This window comes from Ylistrum balloti, unplaced genomic scaffold (assembly GCF_031769215.1).
Source record: "Ylistrum balloti isolate Yb309-2 unplaced genomic scaffold, AGI_CSIRO_Ybal_v1 Utg369850, whole genome shotgun sequence".
Lineage (NCBI taxonomy): Eukaryota > Metazoa > Mollusca > Bivalvia > Pectinida > Pectinidae > Ylistrum > Ylistrum balloti.
In genome coordinates, this window is record NW_026782003.1 from 1,476,628 (window position 1) to 1,496,453 (window position 19,826).

At 33.6% G+C, this 19,826-nt stretch overlaps 1 protein-coding gene across 1 annotated transcript; it reads right to left on the minus strand.

Annotated features, from left to right (window-relative positions):
* Positions 1-8,277: 8,277 nt before the first annotated feature.
* LOC132545575 (kelch-like protein 26) lies at positions 8,278-19,760 on the minus strand. The gene is made up of 10 exons (XM_060209265.1): positions 19,689-19,760; positions 17,095-17,231; positions 15,757-16,816; positions 15,146-15,291; positions 14,489-14,588; positions 13,228-13,416; positions 12,453-12,581; positions 11,702-11,780; positions 11,112-11,216; positions 8,278-10,776 (listed from the first exon to the last, which is right to left on the minus strand). The coding sequence occupies exons 1-9, from the start codon at positions 19,696-19,698 to the stop codon at positions 11,129-11,131; spliced, it is 1,938 nt and encodes a 645-aa protein (XP_060065248.1). The 5' UTR covers positions 19,699-19,760; the 3' UTR covers positions 8,278-10,776; positions 11,112-11,128.
* Positions 19,761-19,826: the final 66 nt, after the last annotated feature.

Consider the following 19,826-nt stretch of genomic DNA (forward strand, 5'->3'; position numbering starts at 1 on the left):
GTACGTCCTACTTCGGTAACACATTCACTGAGAGTGGAACTGATCGATCGCCGGCGCGAACCACGTGGTGAGCGGGTATTTTTCCATGGATGGAGTACAGACTACACAATGGCGGGAAGAATTGAAAGGCGGTCACAAGTACACGTATTGATTAGTAATAGTTATAGCGAGGTCATTAGTACACGTAGTAATTAGTAATAGTTATAGTGAGGTCAGTGGTACACGTAGTAAATAGTAATAGTTATAGTGAGGTCAGTGGTACACGTAGTAATTAGTAATAGTTATAGCGAGGTCGCTGGTACACGTAGTAATTAGTAATTAGTTATAGCGAGGTCACTGGTACACGTTATAGCGAGGTCACTGGTACACGTAGTAATTAGTAATAGTTATAGTGAGGTCAGTGGTACACGTAGTAATTAGTAATAGTTATAGCGAGGTCACTGGTACATGTAGTAATTAGTTATAGCAAGGTCACTGGTACACGTAGTAATTAGTAATAGTTATAGCGAGGTCACTAGTACTTGTAGTAATTAGTAATAGTTATAGCGAGGTCACTGATACACGTAGAAATTAGTAATAGTTATAGCGAGGTCACTTGTACACTTAGTAATTAGTAATTAGTTATAGCGAAGTCACTGGTACACGTAGTAATTAGTAATTAGTTATATCGAGGTCACTGGTAGACATAGTACTTAGTAATAGTTATAGCGAGGTCACTGATACACGTAGTAATTAGTAATAGTTATAGCGAGGTCACTGATACACGTAGTAATTAGTAATAGTTATAGCGAGGTCACTGGTACACTTAGTAATAGTTATAGCGAGGTCACTGGTACACGTAGTAATAGTTATAGCGAGGTCACTGGTACACGTAGTAATAGTTATAGCGAGGTCACTGGTACACTTGGTAATTAGTAATTAGTTATAGCGAAGTCACTGGTACACGTAGTAATTAGTAATAGTTATAGCGAGGTCACTGGTACACGTAGTAATTAGTAATTAGTTATAGCGAGGTCACTGGTACACGTAGTAATTAGTAATAGTTATAACGAGATGGTGACATGTTTAACAGTGATAAATCATTCTAGCGAGGTTACTATTATGCATTTAGTTGATAAGTATCGTTCCTATGAAGCAACTAGTACATGTAATTAGTAATCTTACCCCGTACTAGTACATGTTGTTATTAGTAATCTTACCCCGTAATTGTCCATGATGTAATTAGTAATCTCACCCCGTAATAGTCCATGTTGTAATAGTAATCTCACCCCGTAATAGTCCATGTTGTAATAGTAATCTCACCCCGTAATAGTACATGTTGTAATTAGTAATCTTACCCCGTACTAGTACATGTTGTAATTAGTAATCTCACCCCGTACTAGTACATGTTGTAATTAGCAATCTTACCCCGTACTAGTACATGTTGTAATTAGTAATCTTACCCCGTACTAGTACATGTTGTAATTAGTAATCTCACCCCAAACTAGTACAGGTAAATGTTTTTGAGATTGCGAATGGTGACCAAGTTATACATCAGGATTAATCATGATCGGGGAAATTTTTTTAAATATCATGGCTACATTTATGATATTTCACCTATTAGCCCCAGAGTAAAAATTGATTAAAAATAATTGATCAGCAATTGTATGTTACACAATTGTAAGTGACCAAGGACTTTTCTACTTTTGATATTCACAGTAATAAACTCTGATATGACAGTTTAACTTCTTTGACCAAGTGTATGAATAGAAAAATAAAACGGTAATTGATAATTACAGTACACTGTATGTATATATATAGTACACTGTATATATATATATGACGAAACACGTTTCACCGCTTTAATAACCCGGCACAATAATATGTATTGTCCTTAGTCCTAGTGTGAAAATTGATTAATTTTAAAATATATCAATCGACTATGAGTGATTTTTAAAATTTTTCGTGTCTCTGAAGTCAAATAATCATGGCTGGATATTGATCGCTTCTACTTGTACATTTTATAACTGTGGTCTATACTTTAACCGACTCGTCAATGACTTTATCCGGTATCTCTATAGATATTTGTTTCCGTTCCGTTCAGGAATTTGTGCTGACATTACAATTCAACGAATTATTGTATGTCCAGCTCCACTTAACAGCTAAAACTTAACCCTGCCAACTTGTATCGTCGTCCCGGAAAAATTCCCTCCAAAATTAACCCATCTGAATGAGTCAAAACCTTGTCTGATATGTTTAACAAAATACTCCAAGCTTTGTATAAAAACAATCAATTTTCATTTGTCGAAGTTCTTTAACACCAAGTCAGGCACGTGGTCATTGTAGTCGTGTCATCGTAATCGATAGTAATCAATTACAATTTTTTAATTATCAGTAATTCACGACTTTCCAATTTCCAATCGTAACCGACTTCATTAGAAATTTACTGTTTAATTGTAATCACGTTTAGTTGAAACTTTCTATCACCATTCAGTAGAACTCGGTGAACTTAAAGGCCTGGCAATGTAACCATACTTTACACACAATGGAAAAGCGTAGATAATAAACCATTTGTTACTACAACCCACTGCACACCAAATCCCCTTTCATAGGTAATCATGATTACATGACAATGAAATGGTGTCGTGTGCACTAGTGGACTAAGGTAACACACATGTAAGAAAAGGGGAGATAATAACTCAGTAATAATTAAGTAATTTATTCAGAATGAGAAGATAAATTTTAATTACACCCTATATACATGTACATCCATAACAACGCCATTATGATTTCTTAATTTTTTCTACATTTTTCGCACAGTTGAATTTTTCATATATTTCCTTGTCACACAATATAAGACTTCCTCTTTTTTGAGGAGAAGTATGTAATGTCGAGAAGCTGTTTCCTTATTCAACAAATGACAGATTAAAATATATAATTTCTTGAAAGATATGAAAAAATTGATAGTCAAATTACCGACAGAGAGTGAAAATATAACACAGAAAATGAGTTTATTATTCTGCATCTTAAACTATTTCCTTCAGACTGTAATTATCCCCATGTTTCTCTAAATAAATAATGCACGCAACAGATTTCCCACTTGTGCCCAATATATTGTATTTTTCCCCTTTTCTGACACCGGAGCTTGAGTTATTCAAGTTTAAATCCAAGCTTCATATATAAACTTTCAAAATTTCCTCGTTCTCCTAGAAAATTCTTTGTTGAAATATCCATAATATTCAAATTTAACTGATTTTCAAAAAAACAATTCAGAAATCACCTTAATTAGAAAATAATCCTTTCGTCCAATATAAAGAATAATGACAGACTGACATCAATATTGAGCCGAAAAGTTTCTGGAAATATTAACTCATACAAGTACAGGTAGATTATACAGGAAATAAAACCGAGTTAGAATATGGCTGGTTTTGAGAGTTTTTTTTCACTCCGTATGATTTTTTTTTTCGATGTAAGAAGTTTGCAGTAGATCTGTGACTTACTACACGCTCAGGTGTAATCAATCTCGTGCACGAAACCCATACACTAACCTATACGTACACACCTCGCACCTGTTGAACACTGATTACAGCAGTGAAAGCGGACGAAAAATGTCATCCAACCAACCACCTGCCAGCATAGGAGTTGACAGTATGCCCCAGGACACACCAGATATCAGACAAGGTGATGAAACAGGTAGATCATATATTGATATGACGATGAACTAAATCCTCCGCAGTAACCAGCTCACGTCTGTTTGGACGTAAAAACTTCAGATGGAAGGTGCTATGTTAAACATTTTAGGAAATAACGATTTAAAACAATTTTATCAACCTTTTTCGAGACGTAAGACTCTGGGCGTTGGATATTTAGCTTTTCATCAGTTTTACGAATATGTCAAATGATTTTTTAATATGTCCGTTTATAATTCTGGAAATAAGAAACATGTTATGGATAGCGAATGCATTTTCTCCAAGTTAGGTAACGATGTTAGTCTCGACAAGCTGTTATCATCTAGGGGTAAGTCATTGGACGGCTGGGTATTAAATGAATACAAGGAAGCTTTTGCACAAGTTTTACCAAAAAATGTTTTACATCCTATATAACAAGTTGGTTATCTTCCTAAAACTTTGTCGGAAGAGGTCCTTATATGTTTACATTAGAATAGCGATAAAAAATATGTAAATAACCACAGGGATATTGTATTGACAAGTCATATTGTAATGTCACTTGTGATTGTAATATCGCATGTTTGGTTTTAAACCTGGTAGCGGTACTTTCATTTCATTTTATTTTTCCGTGAGCCATCCGACTCGTAGTTTAAATAACAAACACATAAATACATAATGTGGCACAAATATGAAAGAATGTTATACAAATTAGGTTAAATGGAGAGTAAGCTTACAATGATACTGTAGTGTACAATTAGTTCTATCAATCACTAATATAAATATTTCCCTAAATTACATAACTCTTACATTATTGGTGCTCAGTAATTCGTCCTCTACATCACCAGAGGTATAACGAGTACATGATCTCTTTTGACGAAAAACATTATTCCGTCTACCGACTTCAGTACTTAAATTATGTGACGACAATCTGAAACAAGTAATAAGACGTTTGTACTTTATTTCTATAAATTTACATAAATAAAATTGGAGACAAAAATTATCAACAAGGTAGTAGAGATGACCTTTTTTTATATCTTACAGTACACGAGGTAACACAGGGCTTTACTGTGTAATTGTTGACCATAGAAAAGTCATTTATGGTTTAGGTTGTAGAAATCTGATACCAGGGGGCGTTTATTGAATGTTATTAAATAGACACAGGACGATGTTAAATCCTTCAATGTTCGATTTGATGGTCGACTTATTACATAGAGAAAAAATATCACCGATTAAGTTTTCTTTATTTGATAATGACAAGGACCCAGAGTTAATTGGATGTAATTATTAAAGTTATTACACACGGCTTCTTAATCTGTTTTCACTGTCCCTTTGTTGGGCGGGGATATTAAAATGGCTTCCGTACGTCCGGATGCTACTTTCCGCATGGTATCTCCTGAAGGACTGGTCGGATTTTGACGAAACTTGGTTGGTGCACTTGTTATCTAATCCCTTGTCCAAGTTTGATTAACGACGAATTCTGCGCAATTAAACGAGGCTGCTGTGACCTGGTTTACCGATTTCTTCAATCACTCTTTGGGAAATCGATTATCGGCAACTTCTTTGCGTATTTTTTTGAGACTGCTGTGACCTGATTGGCTAATATCTTTAGACATTCAGAGTGCTTTTATCTTAGGAAGGAATAAATGAGTTATGAGACTTGCTTGGTAGACATGTTACCTTAACCCCTTGTTCAAGTTTGATTATCGGCATATTCTGTGCATATTTAATGAGGCTGCTGTGACCTGATTAGCAGATATCTTTTCAAGTTTTCCATATTGCCTATTTTAAATTTATATATTTTACAAATGAACATGGGCGGGGGATCTTGATGACTATGTCCTTGTTTAAGTATGCAGATGATACTATCATATTGAAAATCAGTGTTGAAAAGTTTCACGAAAAAATGTGAAAATGCGCATCATTTACTTTTAATTTGGGTTCTTGCATATTTAGATAATGGTTGCAATTCGTTCTTATTCAGTGTTTTTATAGTAGACATTTCTAAAGAGCCTAGTTGTTAAGTGCTAAATGAACACATTGGACATATTTTGGATGGTTATGGGACAACGGATAGCGGACGGTCAGACGGACACAACACAAAACTATAGACCTAGTAACTATCGTCCTCCTCCGGCACCCGGCGGTTGACTGATAAGGTTAACTTTAACGTAATGATTTACAAAGAGCAATCAATCACATAAGTTTTTCAACGTTGCTGTTACCGACAACTTTAAATATGACATTGAGGATCGACCGACATTGAAACACCTATACCACCATCCTTGTGTGAAGTTTCATGTAATTTCTCACGGAAACGTGGCTCCGCTAGCAAATAAACCATTCACTTTAAAGTTTATTCAGGAACATATGTTAAATCAATAGATATCATGTAAAAATCCTGTTCAAAACGTACTTTAGAGATTTAGAATAGCGAATTAACTGCGATGAATAAACTAACATTGTTGTATTTAGGGAAGGTAAATGCTTTCATCCAAACAATGGACTTTCAATGGTATGCTCATTGAATATTGGCGGATCAATTTTGCCGTCTTAGCTTACTTTTTTTTAAGATACAATGGTAAATTTACTATAACTTTCAATACCTTCGCTGCTCAAGGCAGAAACACTTATTTCCTGTTAAAAAGGAAAATGACAAAAGAAAAGACAAAAAAAGAAAAAGAAAAAAGAAAAACAGAAAAACAAAAATCAAAATTTGTAAAACTGCGAAGATAAAGTGTCACTATTTGATCCATATATTGCACGTGTATCTAATTATGCGTGTGAAGCCCTGCACTTTAGTTACAGGAAGTGCGTTTATCATTCTGTAAAAGAAACGTGGTTTTTAAAAAGTTAGTGAATACCTTTGTGGTCTACTGTGAGCTGGGTCGCATTCCATTATCAAGCAGTCGTGAGATCGCTTCACGGTATGTAAAGTGCACATCGGTTTTCGGCCTATGTATTGAGTATATTCCTTAATTGGCTTAACTTATTGAGTAGTGATAACTGCGTTTTAAAACAATGTTACAATGAACTTGGAGGAGCTTATAAACAAACCTAGTTCAGTGTAGTTTTAAGATGAATTTCATGTCTTACGTTAAGCAGGAACTAAGTGTTTTACTGATTATAATAAAAATAATTTTTGTCATCATATACTCAACCGGAATGATGATTTTTAACCAAGAAATGAGAAACGGCTCTAAAACACTTCTAAGTGTATAACAATACTTTGTTCTTTATAAACACACAGTTGATATATTTGTACCGCAATTACATCTTACTAAATCTTTGATTATCACATTAAAAAAAATCTTATTATGTAATAGAAGAAAACTGGAAGATGAAACTTACTGTATATTATTATGCCCCCCTTACTCGAAATTAAAAGTATTAAATATCATTTTATTTTTACCAGCGCCCCTCTGTAACTGAATTATTTGCAAGTAAAAACGTAAAAAAAAAAATTAAAAAAAATGAGAAACTTTAGTAAATTCTTAATTCAAAGAATGTTGATACAAAGTGTTTGGAATTACCTTATTTTTCGTGTATTGTTACTTTAACTGTGTCAGCAATTAGGTATACTAGAATGTTGTCCATAATATATGTGTCAGTATGCATCAGAATTGCTGTGGTTGTGTTCTCGCCATCATGTAATCATGAATGTTATTATGTATCTATTTATATTGTATATCCCAAATGTATGCTGCATTTGGAAATAAACTGACATGGGGGAAAAATAGGCTGTGGATGTAGGAATGTTGCTATCTTTACAATAGGATAATTGAAATTGTCATGCTTATCAGCTTAGTGGAAAGCTGTTAATTAGGAAAACAGTGACTTAAGTGGCTGACATAGAAGAGTCTTTTGTTATTTCTGTAAATATGAAAGTAAAATTAAAGAACTTGACAAGGTCTCAGTAACCAGTTTTGACAAGCTCTTCAATAAAGCCAGACTCCTATGAAAATGAATTCAGTCAAGAGAGGGACGTTTTGATGCTCAACTGATTCTCAAGAAACTTCACATTTGCATTTGAAATATTGTGGAGATTATAAACCTTGATAGCTCAACATAGGCGTTACCTGGAACACTGATACAGTGAATAAAGTCAACTAAGGTTGTGGTTCTTGTTTAATGCAAACTAGCTGAACTCAAAATCCAATGTACAGAAATTTGTCAAAAGCCGATTCTAATGATTTGTCCAAGACTGTTTACTTATGATGAAATTCCAGTAACAATGCTAATTTTTCAAATTTTGAAATCTGAAATGAGAAAAAATGATATTCTTATTACCATTTAACGAATTAAATCCTTTTTCAAATACTTACTTTTCAAATTCAAATTGATACATGACATTCACAACCTATATACAATAATTTATTCAGATGCATATCATGAGATATTCCTTGTTTTCTAGTTAAAAAAAAGGTTAGTCAAATATGTTTTCAATCCAAATGATGCATTAAGACAAAGTATTCATTTGTCTCACATGCCTGTACTAAGGTATACACTAATTACTAACCTGTGACTTCTTACTTTGTAAAAATAAGTCCAATAACACAGAAAGTACATTTACATTTATTTAAAATGCAATACATGTACACCAACGATAATGTACAATGTTGTTAATCACATACTAGAGTATATCGCAACTGTACAATGAAAAATTGGTATAAACAAAATCTTAAAAATTTCTGTTTTAAAACTAAATAAACAAGATACATTCAAAACCTAGTAATTACAGATAACACCAAATGTTTTCACACAGTAACAATATTCATACATCCAATTATCATCCATAGCGACCGATATCTTACATACTTTCAGAAACACAAAACTACTGATATACTGAGAGACAGAGCAGCTGACCAAGTCATTCAGCGGTTAGCTCCCTTGCCTCTCACAAAGAAAGCGAGGATTCCTTTCCCTCAATTGGACATTTTCTTGAAAAAGTATCCAGGTTACCTGCCTGACCATGTGGGTTATGTCAGGGTATTCTGGTCTCCTTCAACATCAAGACCAACTCCCCACCTCTGTCTGGGACAACCAGGGTGAAATAGATATACTTTGATAAGATTTTTGACATCAATACCAATAGATGGCCTGCTACATGAAATACAGACAATTTGTGTGAACAGGACAATAAATTTACCATTGGTAATATCAGTCGATAATATGTACGTAATCATATTTTGTGTAATACGAGAAAGGCTTGCGGGTGTCAACATCAATTAGCAAATATAAATGATATTACATGTATAAACTGAACACATTGGATACAATATGATATGAAGAAATGAAACAGAAATAAAAGGAGAAGCACCTAAAGCCAGGTTTATAAGCAGTTCATTCTCCAACCACATGTAGCTGGTTGCTAACACGTAGCAGCAAATAACCTTACATGTTGAAGTTACAAGTGAGAATGAAATGAAGATTGAGGCCTATTTAGGACATCAACACCACTTCCTTTTCATCAGAGATGAAAATGGAAATCTTAACAAAGATTGAATTGTATCTATTTATTTTTAGTTGAAACTATATATGGAATTATCTATTTTTCTGAGATTCAAAAAGACTGAAATTAGATTTTCTTCTGTGTTGATATGAAATGTCCGGTATTACATCACCATAAAAAGTTCTACAAACATTCTCCAAGAAATTTAACAGTTTAGATGCATGTTGTGTAAAACATTTTGACCTTTTTTCGTCCCCTTCAAACTTAGTAAACCAAAAAATGCTGACAATGAATTTGGATCTTTCATCAAATGATAACAATGAAGTAACATACATTTTCTCTTTTATTAAGTTTTTATTCTAATTTGGTAATTAACTTTGAGTTAATCAGCAGAGTACTGGCAGCAGGGTTAGGTCTGGTGGCAAGGAGTAACTAGGCTGATATTTTTATCCCCAGATTCCTACAGAATCATAAGTCAGTCATAATTAAAGGTGTGACATCAATATGTTTGAGTTAATGCAGCAATGATGGAGTAATTGAGTAAATACATATATGGAGATATCCCTACAGTATTTTTCATTTGTGAATTAGATCTTAAGTACCTGGCTAGTTTAAACGGTGAGTGTGAAACATACATACTCACAGATTAGACACTGGCAACATCAACATAATCCTGGTTAAATGAACTCTGTATAGCAACTTGACAAAAGTATCACATATCAACATTATCCTGTTAAAGAATCACTGTAGCTTTACAACATTTACATAATCCTACTTCAACTCTCAACATGGCTACTCTTGTTGAACTCAATAGGAAAAAATCAAACAAATGTTTTAAATGCTGTTTGTATAAAATACCTTGAAATTATCACAAATGGCTTCAATGATATATCAATTCGATTTACAACAATAGTATTTCAATGAATATACAAACCTGTTTCAAACATGGGGAGGTAATCAGTTTAAACTTTGGGAAACATTGCCTAAAATGCCTATAATGCAGTTTCTGTTAGGTATGTAAATAGATCTTTGATGATAAGACAGTAGCACAATCAGATCTTTTGTAAGAATTTCTTCAACATATTCTAATTACTTCCCCTTGATGACAAAAACAATATCTTTACATTGATAACAAAAATATTGTAGACAGGTAATTTCTTGATTGATCTCTAATTATTTTAATAATTTCGATACCAAGTTTATAGTTTTTTTTCCTTTTAAAACTGATTATTTTGACCCATAAATATTGTGCAATGAGACCATAAGAATAAAATTACCATTGTAGTTATGACCACTAAATGTAGCACATCATTTGATGGCAATTATGCCATTTCATAATTGTCAACATGATGCTCAAATTTCTGGTTCAAATAAACTTTGAATAAATCTCTTAAATACCTATTATAAACGTGTCAGCAATATTTTTTTTTAGACACAATAACAATTTGTTTTACTATGACACTGATTATTTTGATCTTTCTGTAGTAAATTTAAACATCTATATCATACTTTTTCACAAATAGATTTTTAATAACATCAATTCTTTTCAGATCAAATTTAATACTCTTTGTCCTCATTCCAAAGTCCTGTGTCCAAGCTCCCAGTCTGTGTAAATTCCTAGCCATCACAGTGCATGTTTATTATTCGACTGGCATTCAGAGACTCTTGGGTTCTAGAGGTCTTCAAAAAAAAAATAATAATAATAAAGTTAACAAGTAAGTTACAGCTTTGAAATAAAGCATTATGTCTTCTTGTATCAAAGATATTATTTGGAATAAGTTTTGTTTTCTTCAACATATGAATGGCTTTTGCCTGATAATAATGAAGATCAACAAAGTATTTTTACCCATGGTAATATTTTCCTACAAAACCAAAATATGAAATGAGATGTCAGATTGTTTTTTGCCCTACAGAGAATTAAGAATTAGCCATGGACACCAACCTATTGGAATCAAAGTTAAAATGGATTTGAAATCTCCTAATGCTGACAGAGACACTAACATCACACTACTTACATGTTAGTGTTCAATCATCAAAGGAGGAAAAATTCAGAGTCATCAGTATCATCTGAGTCCTCTATATGTCCAGCATCCACCATACACACGTTAGACGCAGCTTCCCTAAAAAGAAAACAGACAGAAAACCATGTATACATTTTCTCTCCCTAGCTTCCCTATACAAACACAGACAGAAAAATATGTTTGCATTTTATCTTCCTAGCTTCTCTGTACAAAGACAGACAGAAAAATAACTCAACAGGAAGACTTTCTTTGACACTGTGACCAGAATAAGGGTCGCACACTTTGTCGGACTTCATCCTAGGAACCTATAACCTAAATATCATTTTTCTATGCCTTTTGATACAAATACAAATTGAAGTAGTTTCTCTAACTGTATTCAACATTTAATAAGATTTAGTCTTTGTACTGTTAGAATAACTTGAAGACACCCATTTATATCAATTGTATCACAATACATTTAAGATACCCATTTGTATATCAATATGGAAGGATCTAGTATAAAAATGCATCAACCCCATTGCTAATCTTTAAAAGTAATATACATGACCTCTTTATGAAATAAATGTTGGTGATTGCAGACTTACGTCTCAGTAAATGCTTTTACATAGTCATCACCTGGTCCCTTCTTGGCAAACTTGACTGTTACAGCACAGAGTCCTAGACCTGGTAAATTCATTAAATATATATAACAAATAAAAGGAGATGGGGCTCACATCAATATTCTAAATGAATACCTGTAATTACTACTGGCATACTCTACAATTTCTATCCAGCAATAAGTCAAGAATGCCAGAACATAACCTCTGTCTCAAAGTTGTGGTTGAATTACTATAGTACAAAGAATGAACTCTTGTTCATAATTCTTTGATAGACAATGAATATGGATGGGCTTATTAGCAGACAATGGCTAAAGGTCAAATTAATGAGCTACTTCAAAGTGGTTCATTGTATAACATCTGACTTTTTAACTTTGAGGGATGACCAACAAAATCTATGAACATGTGTAAATGTTGTTTGGATACTCTAATGTAAACATGAATTGGGAGGATTTAAGATAAAAACTTATTTTTTTTAATCTAAAATGTCAAAAAAAGTAGTGTTTATGTAAATTTCTACTTTTAATGGTTTTACTGGTCTTATTATTAAATATTTATTTTCCAGAAGAAATGTTTTCTCTATTTCGAGATATTTACAAACAATCAAACTTTAGGTCAATATGTCATGTGACAGTTTGGTAACTGATAGAAGTCAAAGATTTATCAGGCAGTCAAAAACTCACATTAAATTGAACTAAGAATGACTTCCACTCTACTATATCAACAATAATACATTTACCTTTCAGTTGCCTCTCCAGTCTACCGTACTGGGTCCAACGGTTCTGCTGGGGATCGTATTGTTGAATATTAGATATCAAATCACCTCCTAAAGTCTCCCCTCCTGCCACCAGGATCTTCTCATTTAACACTAGTAACAAACAGTGTAGAAACAAATATGAAATATTATCAGGTTTAACTGAAAGTAGTGATACTTTGATTTAATTTGCTTACAAAAAGTAGTCTTAAAAATTTGATAAAAAAATGAAAATTGAAGTTCTTGTAAGACTGGAATTTTATATATAAGATATTAATGAATTTCATTGATGGAATCACGAGGTAAAATGTTTTCAGACATTCAAATTTTGTATAATAGATTTCCAAAAGGAACAATAACAAATGTGTTTCATATGAGCCCCTGTCATTTCGCAGAAAAGTAATATTTTTACAAAAGCATTAGCTTCTGTTCTCAAGCAGTAAAAGACTTTCTTCTACAAAAGAAGGATTCACAAATAAGCAATCCATTGTCTTGTTTAAATATATACAAACAAACATACCAGTGCAGACACTATACATTTGTTTATGACATAAAAACTTCCTCTGATTTAAAACAATAAAATCTATTTAACAAAATTCTGGAAACAATGTACTAAATGAATTTGTATATACAGTATATAAAAAATGCAACCTTTTAACAATATGCAATGATGAGTACTGAAGACTGCCATGAAAACTTATTAAAAAAACATCCATTATAATTACACATTTCTAACAGGTGTTTAGAAAGGAGACATTACCAACAATGCCAACATCATATGCACTAATAGGCATCGGAGCGAGACTGGTCCATTGTCTTGTTTGAAGTGTGTAGGATTCCACAGAATCCAAACATGACTCAGTGTTGGGACCCTCAAAGCCCATCTCCCTGTATCCACCACATACGTACAGGACTCCACCTAGGCTTACCATCCCATGTCCTGCTCGTGCTGTAAGACACAAAAATAGAAAATTTAACATATTTCTAAAAAGTTATATTTCAAATAATAAACAAACAAAAATCATGGAAAATCACTGTTCTTATGGGAAAAACACATCAAATTTCAAATTTATTGTCTTCAAACAATGTCTGTCAGAAACGAGTCAGTTTGGCCCAACTGAAAATGAACTTCTGGGTGGAGATGTCAGGAAATAATGTGTCAACTGTTAATGTCACATTCTGCTTATTATCACATTTCCCCCTAACAAATAGAACATGATATTAAGAGGGTATACAGTAAACAACATACAATTAATTAACTTAGCTTTAATCAAAGAGATTCCTACCTGAGATCACAAGAGGTAAATGTAGAGTACGGTACAGTACAGTACATTGTATTTTATTTAAGTGAGTCACATATCCATATTACAAAAAGTAAAAAAAAAAACCTCAGTTGAAGACACACAGATACCGATATCCAGCCAGAATTGGCTTATGAGACACTATAAAACTGTAATGTTGTACCTAAACTTAATAAAAACTTTAATACTGTACATGAACCAATTAAAAATATTTGATGCCTGTGTTACATAATAAAAACTTTCGTGATGTACATGATAAAGTTTATGTTATAGACACCTACAGTACATATGATGCAGTGTAACAGCTAAAGTATTTTGTATATAAGGACTTGTCATTATAAAATGAAATTTACAAGTACCTTCCAGATCCAAATAGGATGGCTTAAAGGTAATAGCTAAGTAATACAGGTTACTTATTATATCACAGTTGAGTAAAAAATGCATTTTGTCTCCCAACACTATTTGATGAATACAAAGAACATATACAATCTTGTAAAGGAATAGCAGGATGGGAGTACAAACCTGTTTGGACTTCAAGCTGAAGATTACCACCACAGAACATTGCCAATACTTGTCTGTCACTAAAATTTATAATATTATTAACACAGAGTTCAGAGCTCAGCTCATTCTTGTATGTACAATAAGTACTGAACTTATTTCCACTGGTACAACTTTTGTCATCTGGTTGCAGCAATGTAAGAGGTTATCTTGAGTTCATACCTTGTAGTAAAGAAGCTTTCTTATGCCACTTGTTAAGCAAAGGATCAAAACACCACATCTTGTTGGTGGGTGTAACTTCCACGCCTCCTGTCACATAGATCTGTAATGAGATATAAACCTCAGAATAAAAAGTATTAGCTGGGCAGACTTTAGTATAATTGGCTTACCTAGGAACATAAAGTCACTGAGAAAGATGTGGAATCTACATTGACAGGTTACTAATTAGTCTATTAACTTAATTTTTACTCATTTTGATATATTCTACAATGGTGGTACATAAGTGTATTTACAATGTGAAGTAACACATTAAAAGAAGTTATGATTTATCAATATATAAGAACTAATCCATCACTAGGAAGATTTATACACCTTAAGTTTGCATAGATGTTGCATTGTTCCTTTTATCATTCATAAAAAACAAATCTGTTTCAAAGTGAGATCTTTCCGTTCTTTCCTCTTCTGTCTTTTGTTTTTGCTTTTCATTTACATGAGATATGAAAACAGTAATAATAATCTCCCGTCTCCTGAACTCCTAGAGATTTTTATCACTCCTGAACGAAATATTTTATCACTTAGCAAGATTGTTGTTTTAGGAGATAGATATTTCTATAACATGATGATATTGCTTCATCCATAGCCTCAGTTTGGGTACTTTACCTTTCCTTCTGCTACAGCTGCTGCATGGTCATACAGTGGTTTGGGGAGGGGCTTTACATAGTACCACATCCCTTCCTCACATTCATGCTTTTCCACCGAGGCCAGTGGCTGTTTATTGTCTTTGCCTCCTATCACATAGATGTTCCCTGGATAGCATATAATAAACATGTACTTAGACAGAAGTTAAATTATCATAAATAAATGTGTGTGGTAGTAAAATCTGATACAGGTGGGTGTGTCAGCAAAAGATGTTATACTTACATATATGGTTCAGGTGTGCCATACCTCTACAATTTATGGAATATATCCATGTTTTAAAAGTTTTCATTGTCGAGAAATATATTTTTAAACTCTAACATTCATGATAGGATATTGATTCACTTTATTTCAATGTGATCATGACTTTAAAGCGAAAAATTCTCCACCACTGATCCCTCATCACTTCTCCCAATCCAGACCTTATTTATTAGAAAACACTTTCAATTAATTTGAAGGAGCAGTCAATGAACATTTCATTTCAGATTTTCTGATCTTATATCTGCTGTTACTGGTTACAAATCTCACTGAGCAAATGTCAATATTCATGTTATAAAACAACATAAAAAGCATACCTGGGAGATAGACAGCTGCATGCTGAGCTCTTTCATGCTTCATACTTTCCATGTCCCAAATACTGAGGTGGCTAGGGGTGAACATACGTACTTGTCGGGTGGCACTGCGGGATGCCAAATCCTCATCCATATCATACACATACCCCCCACATAAGATGCTGCAGTCATTTACCTCTGTGACGGTCAGATGGGACATGGCTTCCATAACACGAACACATCCCAGAGGGAACCAGTGTTTCAGGTCGGTATGGTAGAAATGGTTCCTCTCCCAGCCACACCGATCACCAAAATCATCTGGGGGCATTTCAGTATCCTCGTACAAATCAAACATAGTCACCCCTCCAAATTGCACCAATGTTTTTGTTTCAAATCTCACACGTGTCCTGTGATCATAGTAGGTATACCTTTTCGTAGCATTTACCATATATTCAGTACAGAATTTCACAATATCTCTACATTTTTTATTTGACCTGAAGGGCTCATTTTTCATGGCATATTCTATTGCTGGCCAACCATCCACTACATATCGAATTTTGTCTAAAACATCAAAGGCTTTACATTCCCGAGCTTTAGGGTCATGTTCATACCACCTGAGTGCAGCTTTCAACAGCTGCAGCTCTGTTGTGGTCCGCAGGTGGTCATCTATCAGATAGTCAATCAATGTATCTGGATCCAATTTCAAAAAAGATTCTGTCTCTGAAAATTGAAGAAAATTTTCTAAGATGTATTCCCTGTAATGAACTTTCAAAGTAGGTATAGAAAGTATTTCGCCTATACCCAATAACTCCTCAGCATTGTCAAACGTCATCTTCTTTTTCAGGTATTCTATACAAAGATCAACAGCAGCTGTCATCTGTAGAAATGTTGCAGCACATATGACATCCTGTATGTTATCTAACGTGAGAATTACAGAACCAGTGTATGCATATTTAATGAGTGGATGGACTCCTTTCTCTGTCAGGCCTTTTAGTTCCACATATTCCTGTCGACTCTCTAGCATATCATGAGAGAACACAGCCTTAAAATAGTCGCTGCAACTGGCCAGCACTATCTTATGTACCTGGAAAAATATAAGATACAAATTAAGATTTATTCAGATTTAAAATTTTTGCAGAAATTTTCTTTTTAATATTCAGGTTACACTATGAGTCATGTATGTTACTAAACAAGTAACACACATAACTTCGATCATCTGTAGTAGTTTGATGGCCAAAAACTTATGGCAAAGGTTTTATTATTTTGCTTTCTTCATTATAAATATACAACAGAATATCACAACTGAGTATTGCTAATTTAAATGTATCTGTATTTGTGGAAAACATTGTTTTTCACACTTACTCTGTATGTGTTCCCCTCGACTTTCACCGAGAAGTCACACAAATGACCAGTCATGTAGGATTCATACATGTTCTCCATCATGAGCCGGCCGAACTCCACAGTGGAGCATTCCTCCATGGCCAGGTGGGAATTATCACCTTAAACAGAATCCAGTCAAATGATAAATTTCTCAATATGTTGATGTCTCCTTTAAACATTTGCAAGACAACTTTGATGATTTACAGTGTACGGTTTTAACTGGATTCACTTAAAATTTAGTACACAATATTAGCAGTGTATGATGATGTGCTCTCTTCCTCATGCAAATTTTTCCTTTTTGAACACGGGTACATTATATTGCTATTTCAGTGAACAAAAGCTTGAGAAATCAACTCCTTTCACAGCTTTATGTGGAATTACTTCAAATCTGGTACAAAGTATGGCTTGAAAATGTGCACCTCCTTTTTTCATGCAATTTTCTGCCGTTTTATAGAGTTATCCACATCTGCTTGCATTTCAGTGAATGAAAGTTTGCAACTGCTGCCACACTTTAAAGCAGATTCATTTCAACATTGATACAGAGTATCAGTTTTACTTGAACATGTTTACCTCCCTTTTCCATACCATAATGGATTCATGCTCATTTGCTATTCAATAAATATACTGGCTTTGATTAAGTGCTCTATGGCTATGAAAATATCCTGGAACAGAAAGATTAACCTGCATATATACTGTATTACCAGGTTCTCCAGCCATATGTCTTTCCACTTGTTTGATGTCATAACTTTTTTTTCCAGAAGACAATACTTGTTGCCAACCGAGTCTGCCTGGATTTTCTCACAGCAAACAATATCTAGTCTTAAGGATGGCCTCCATATAGACCAAGCATGTCTTCCATTAGGAATATTTGGGATGAGCTTAACAGGCACATCAGAAAACATCCAACCCTCAGAATAGATCAACATTCCCTTGAGGCAATTTAATGTCCAAATAAATTCTATATAAGATATCTAGAATCTGTGCAGGAATTTGTGAAAGAGGTGCCCACACCAGTTAATGAAGTATCATTTTCCTATGTGGAGTTTAACCCACTCAGGCTGACAACTTACATCATAAGTGATCTTGCACAGACTTTCCTTTTCTAGTACATGTTGATATCAAATTTTGTATAGACATTCTAAACAATCATCAGTTATCAATTTCATAAGTTACTTATGTGTTTTTTTTGTTAGTTTTTTTTTTTGTCAAATATATTTCAAATAAGCACTGCACATAACTAGTAAATGGATATAAAAAGCTTTTAAGCATTTGCCAGCCCCTTTTTAAATTACATGCTGTTCCATTTTGCCAAATTTTTTGCTCAATATCAGTTGTAACATCAGCCATACATGAAAATCAATTTTAAATGCCATTTTTTAAAAAGTAAAATAGAAATAAATTTTGCTATTCAGATGAATGAATGATATTTTCTACATTTAGAAAGACAAGAAAAATCAGTATTGTCAAGTTAAATATGATTTTAAGCCATACTGATTGTACAATATTTTTTCTTCACAATACACCAGTTGAAAACTAATAAATATTCCTGGGATGCGTATTACTGGAATAGATATATGATCAATAAAGTAATAACGCCAGTACGGACAAATAAATTGTCAAATTTTCTAGGCAACCTGCCCCTTTATCAAGACAGAAATATCACATAATTACATCATATACATAGAACAGAAAACAGATACAAAGTGATAAACTAAAGTTGAGAATGGTAGTGTGAATTTAGGTGTCTTGATAATTCCTTCTGCTGAAAACCACTGAAGGCTCTTTATAAGGGATAAAAAGCCATTTGAAGTTGTGGTATGAAAGATGGTGATTCAAAATCACAAATGTTTTACATAATTCTCGGTATGTTGTGTCTGTTATCTACGTCCCTGGTTGTGTAATGTAGCTACCGATTGTATATGTGATTGCAGAGACAAAAATGTTTTCATGTCTTACTGCGAGGAAAGGAGTTTTTGAAATATCACTTATCCATACTATCGTTATTACTTCATTGATTATATATCTATTACAGTAATACACTTCCAATGGACATTTTCTTTGTTAGGATCCAGTACCAATATTGGACATTACCGTCAATGTTACTTATTATATATATATATATATATATATTATGTAGAGATTACACGGTAGATGTAAAGTAGGTAAGCAACATTTCAAAAAACCAAGAAATAAATTCTGTTGCCATTGTGTATCAGTGTATGTCCCACTTTGGGCTCTTCTTGAGTAAATTGTCTGGGCTATACAACACATGTCCTACTGTCGGCTGTTAAAGGGAATTAAAATCACTATCTACGCATTAGAATTTCGATCTCGACTTCACATTGTTCATTACACAACTACACATTAAACAGTAGGCAATCAACCACAGAAACCTGCAGAAAAAGCAGCTTAAAAGGCAAATGTGTCTCATTCGTCTGTTCGTTTATAAATGGAATGCTCAGCTGATGCTGTATATTGCAAAGGTAGCTGTAAATTTTCGTTTCTTCAATTTCTAGACGTTTTGGCGATTGTAAAATGATTTACGTATTACTGTTGAAGTTTATGCATTTTCTCACCGGTCGCCATAGCGTTATAAGTTACAATAGATCAGCATAGTAAACTACAATATTTGCATGGTACTGCGTCCACCGGATGTACATACAAAACCGGAATTATCTCCCTTGTAATAGCTCTCAATCTCGCGGGAACGCCTG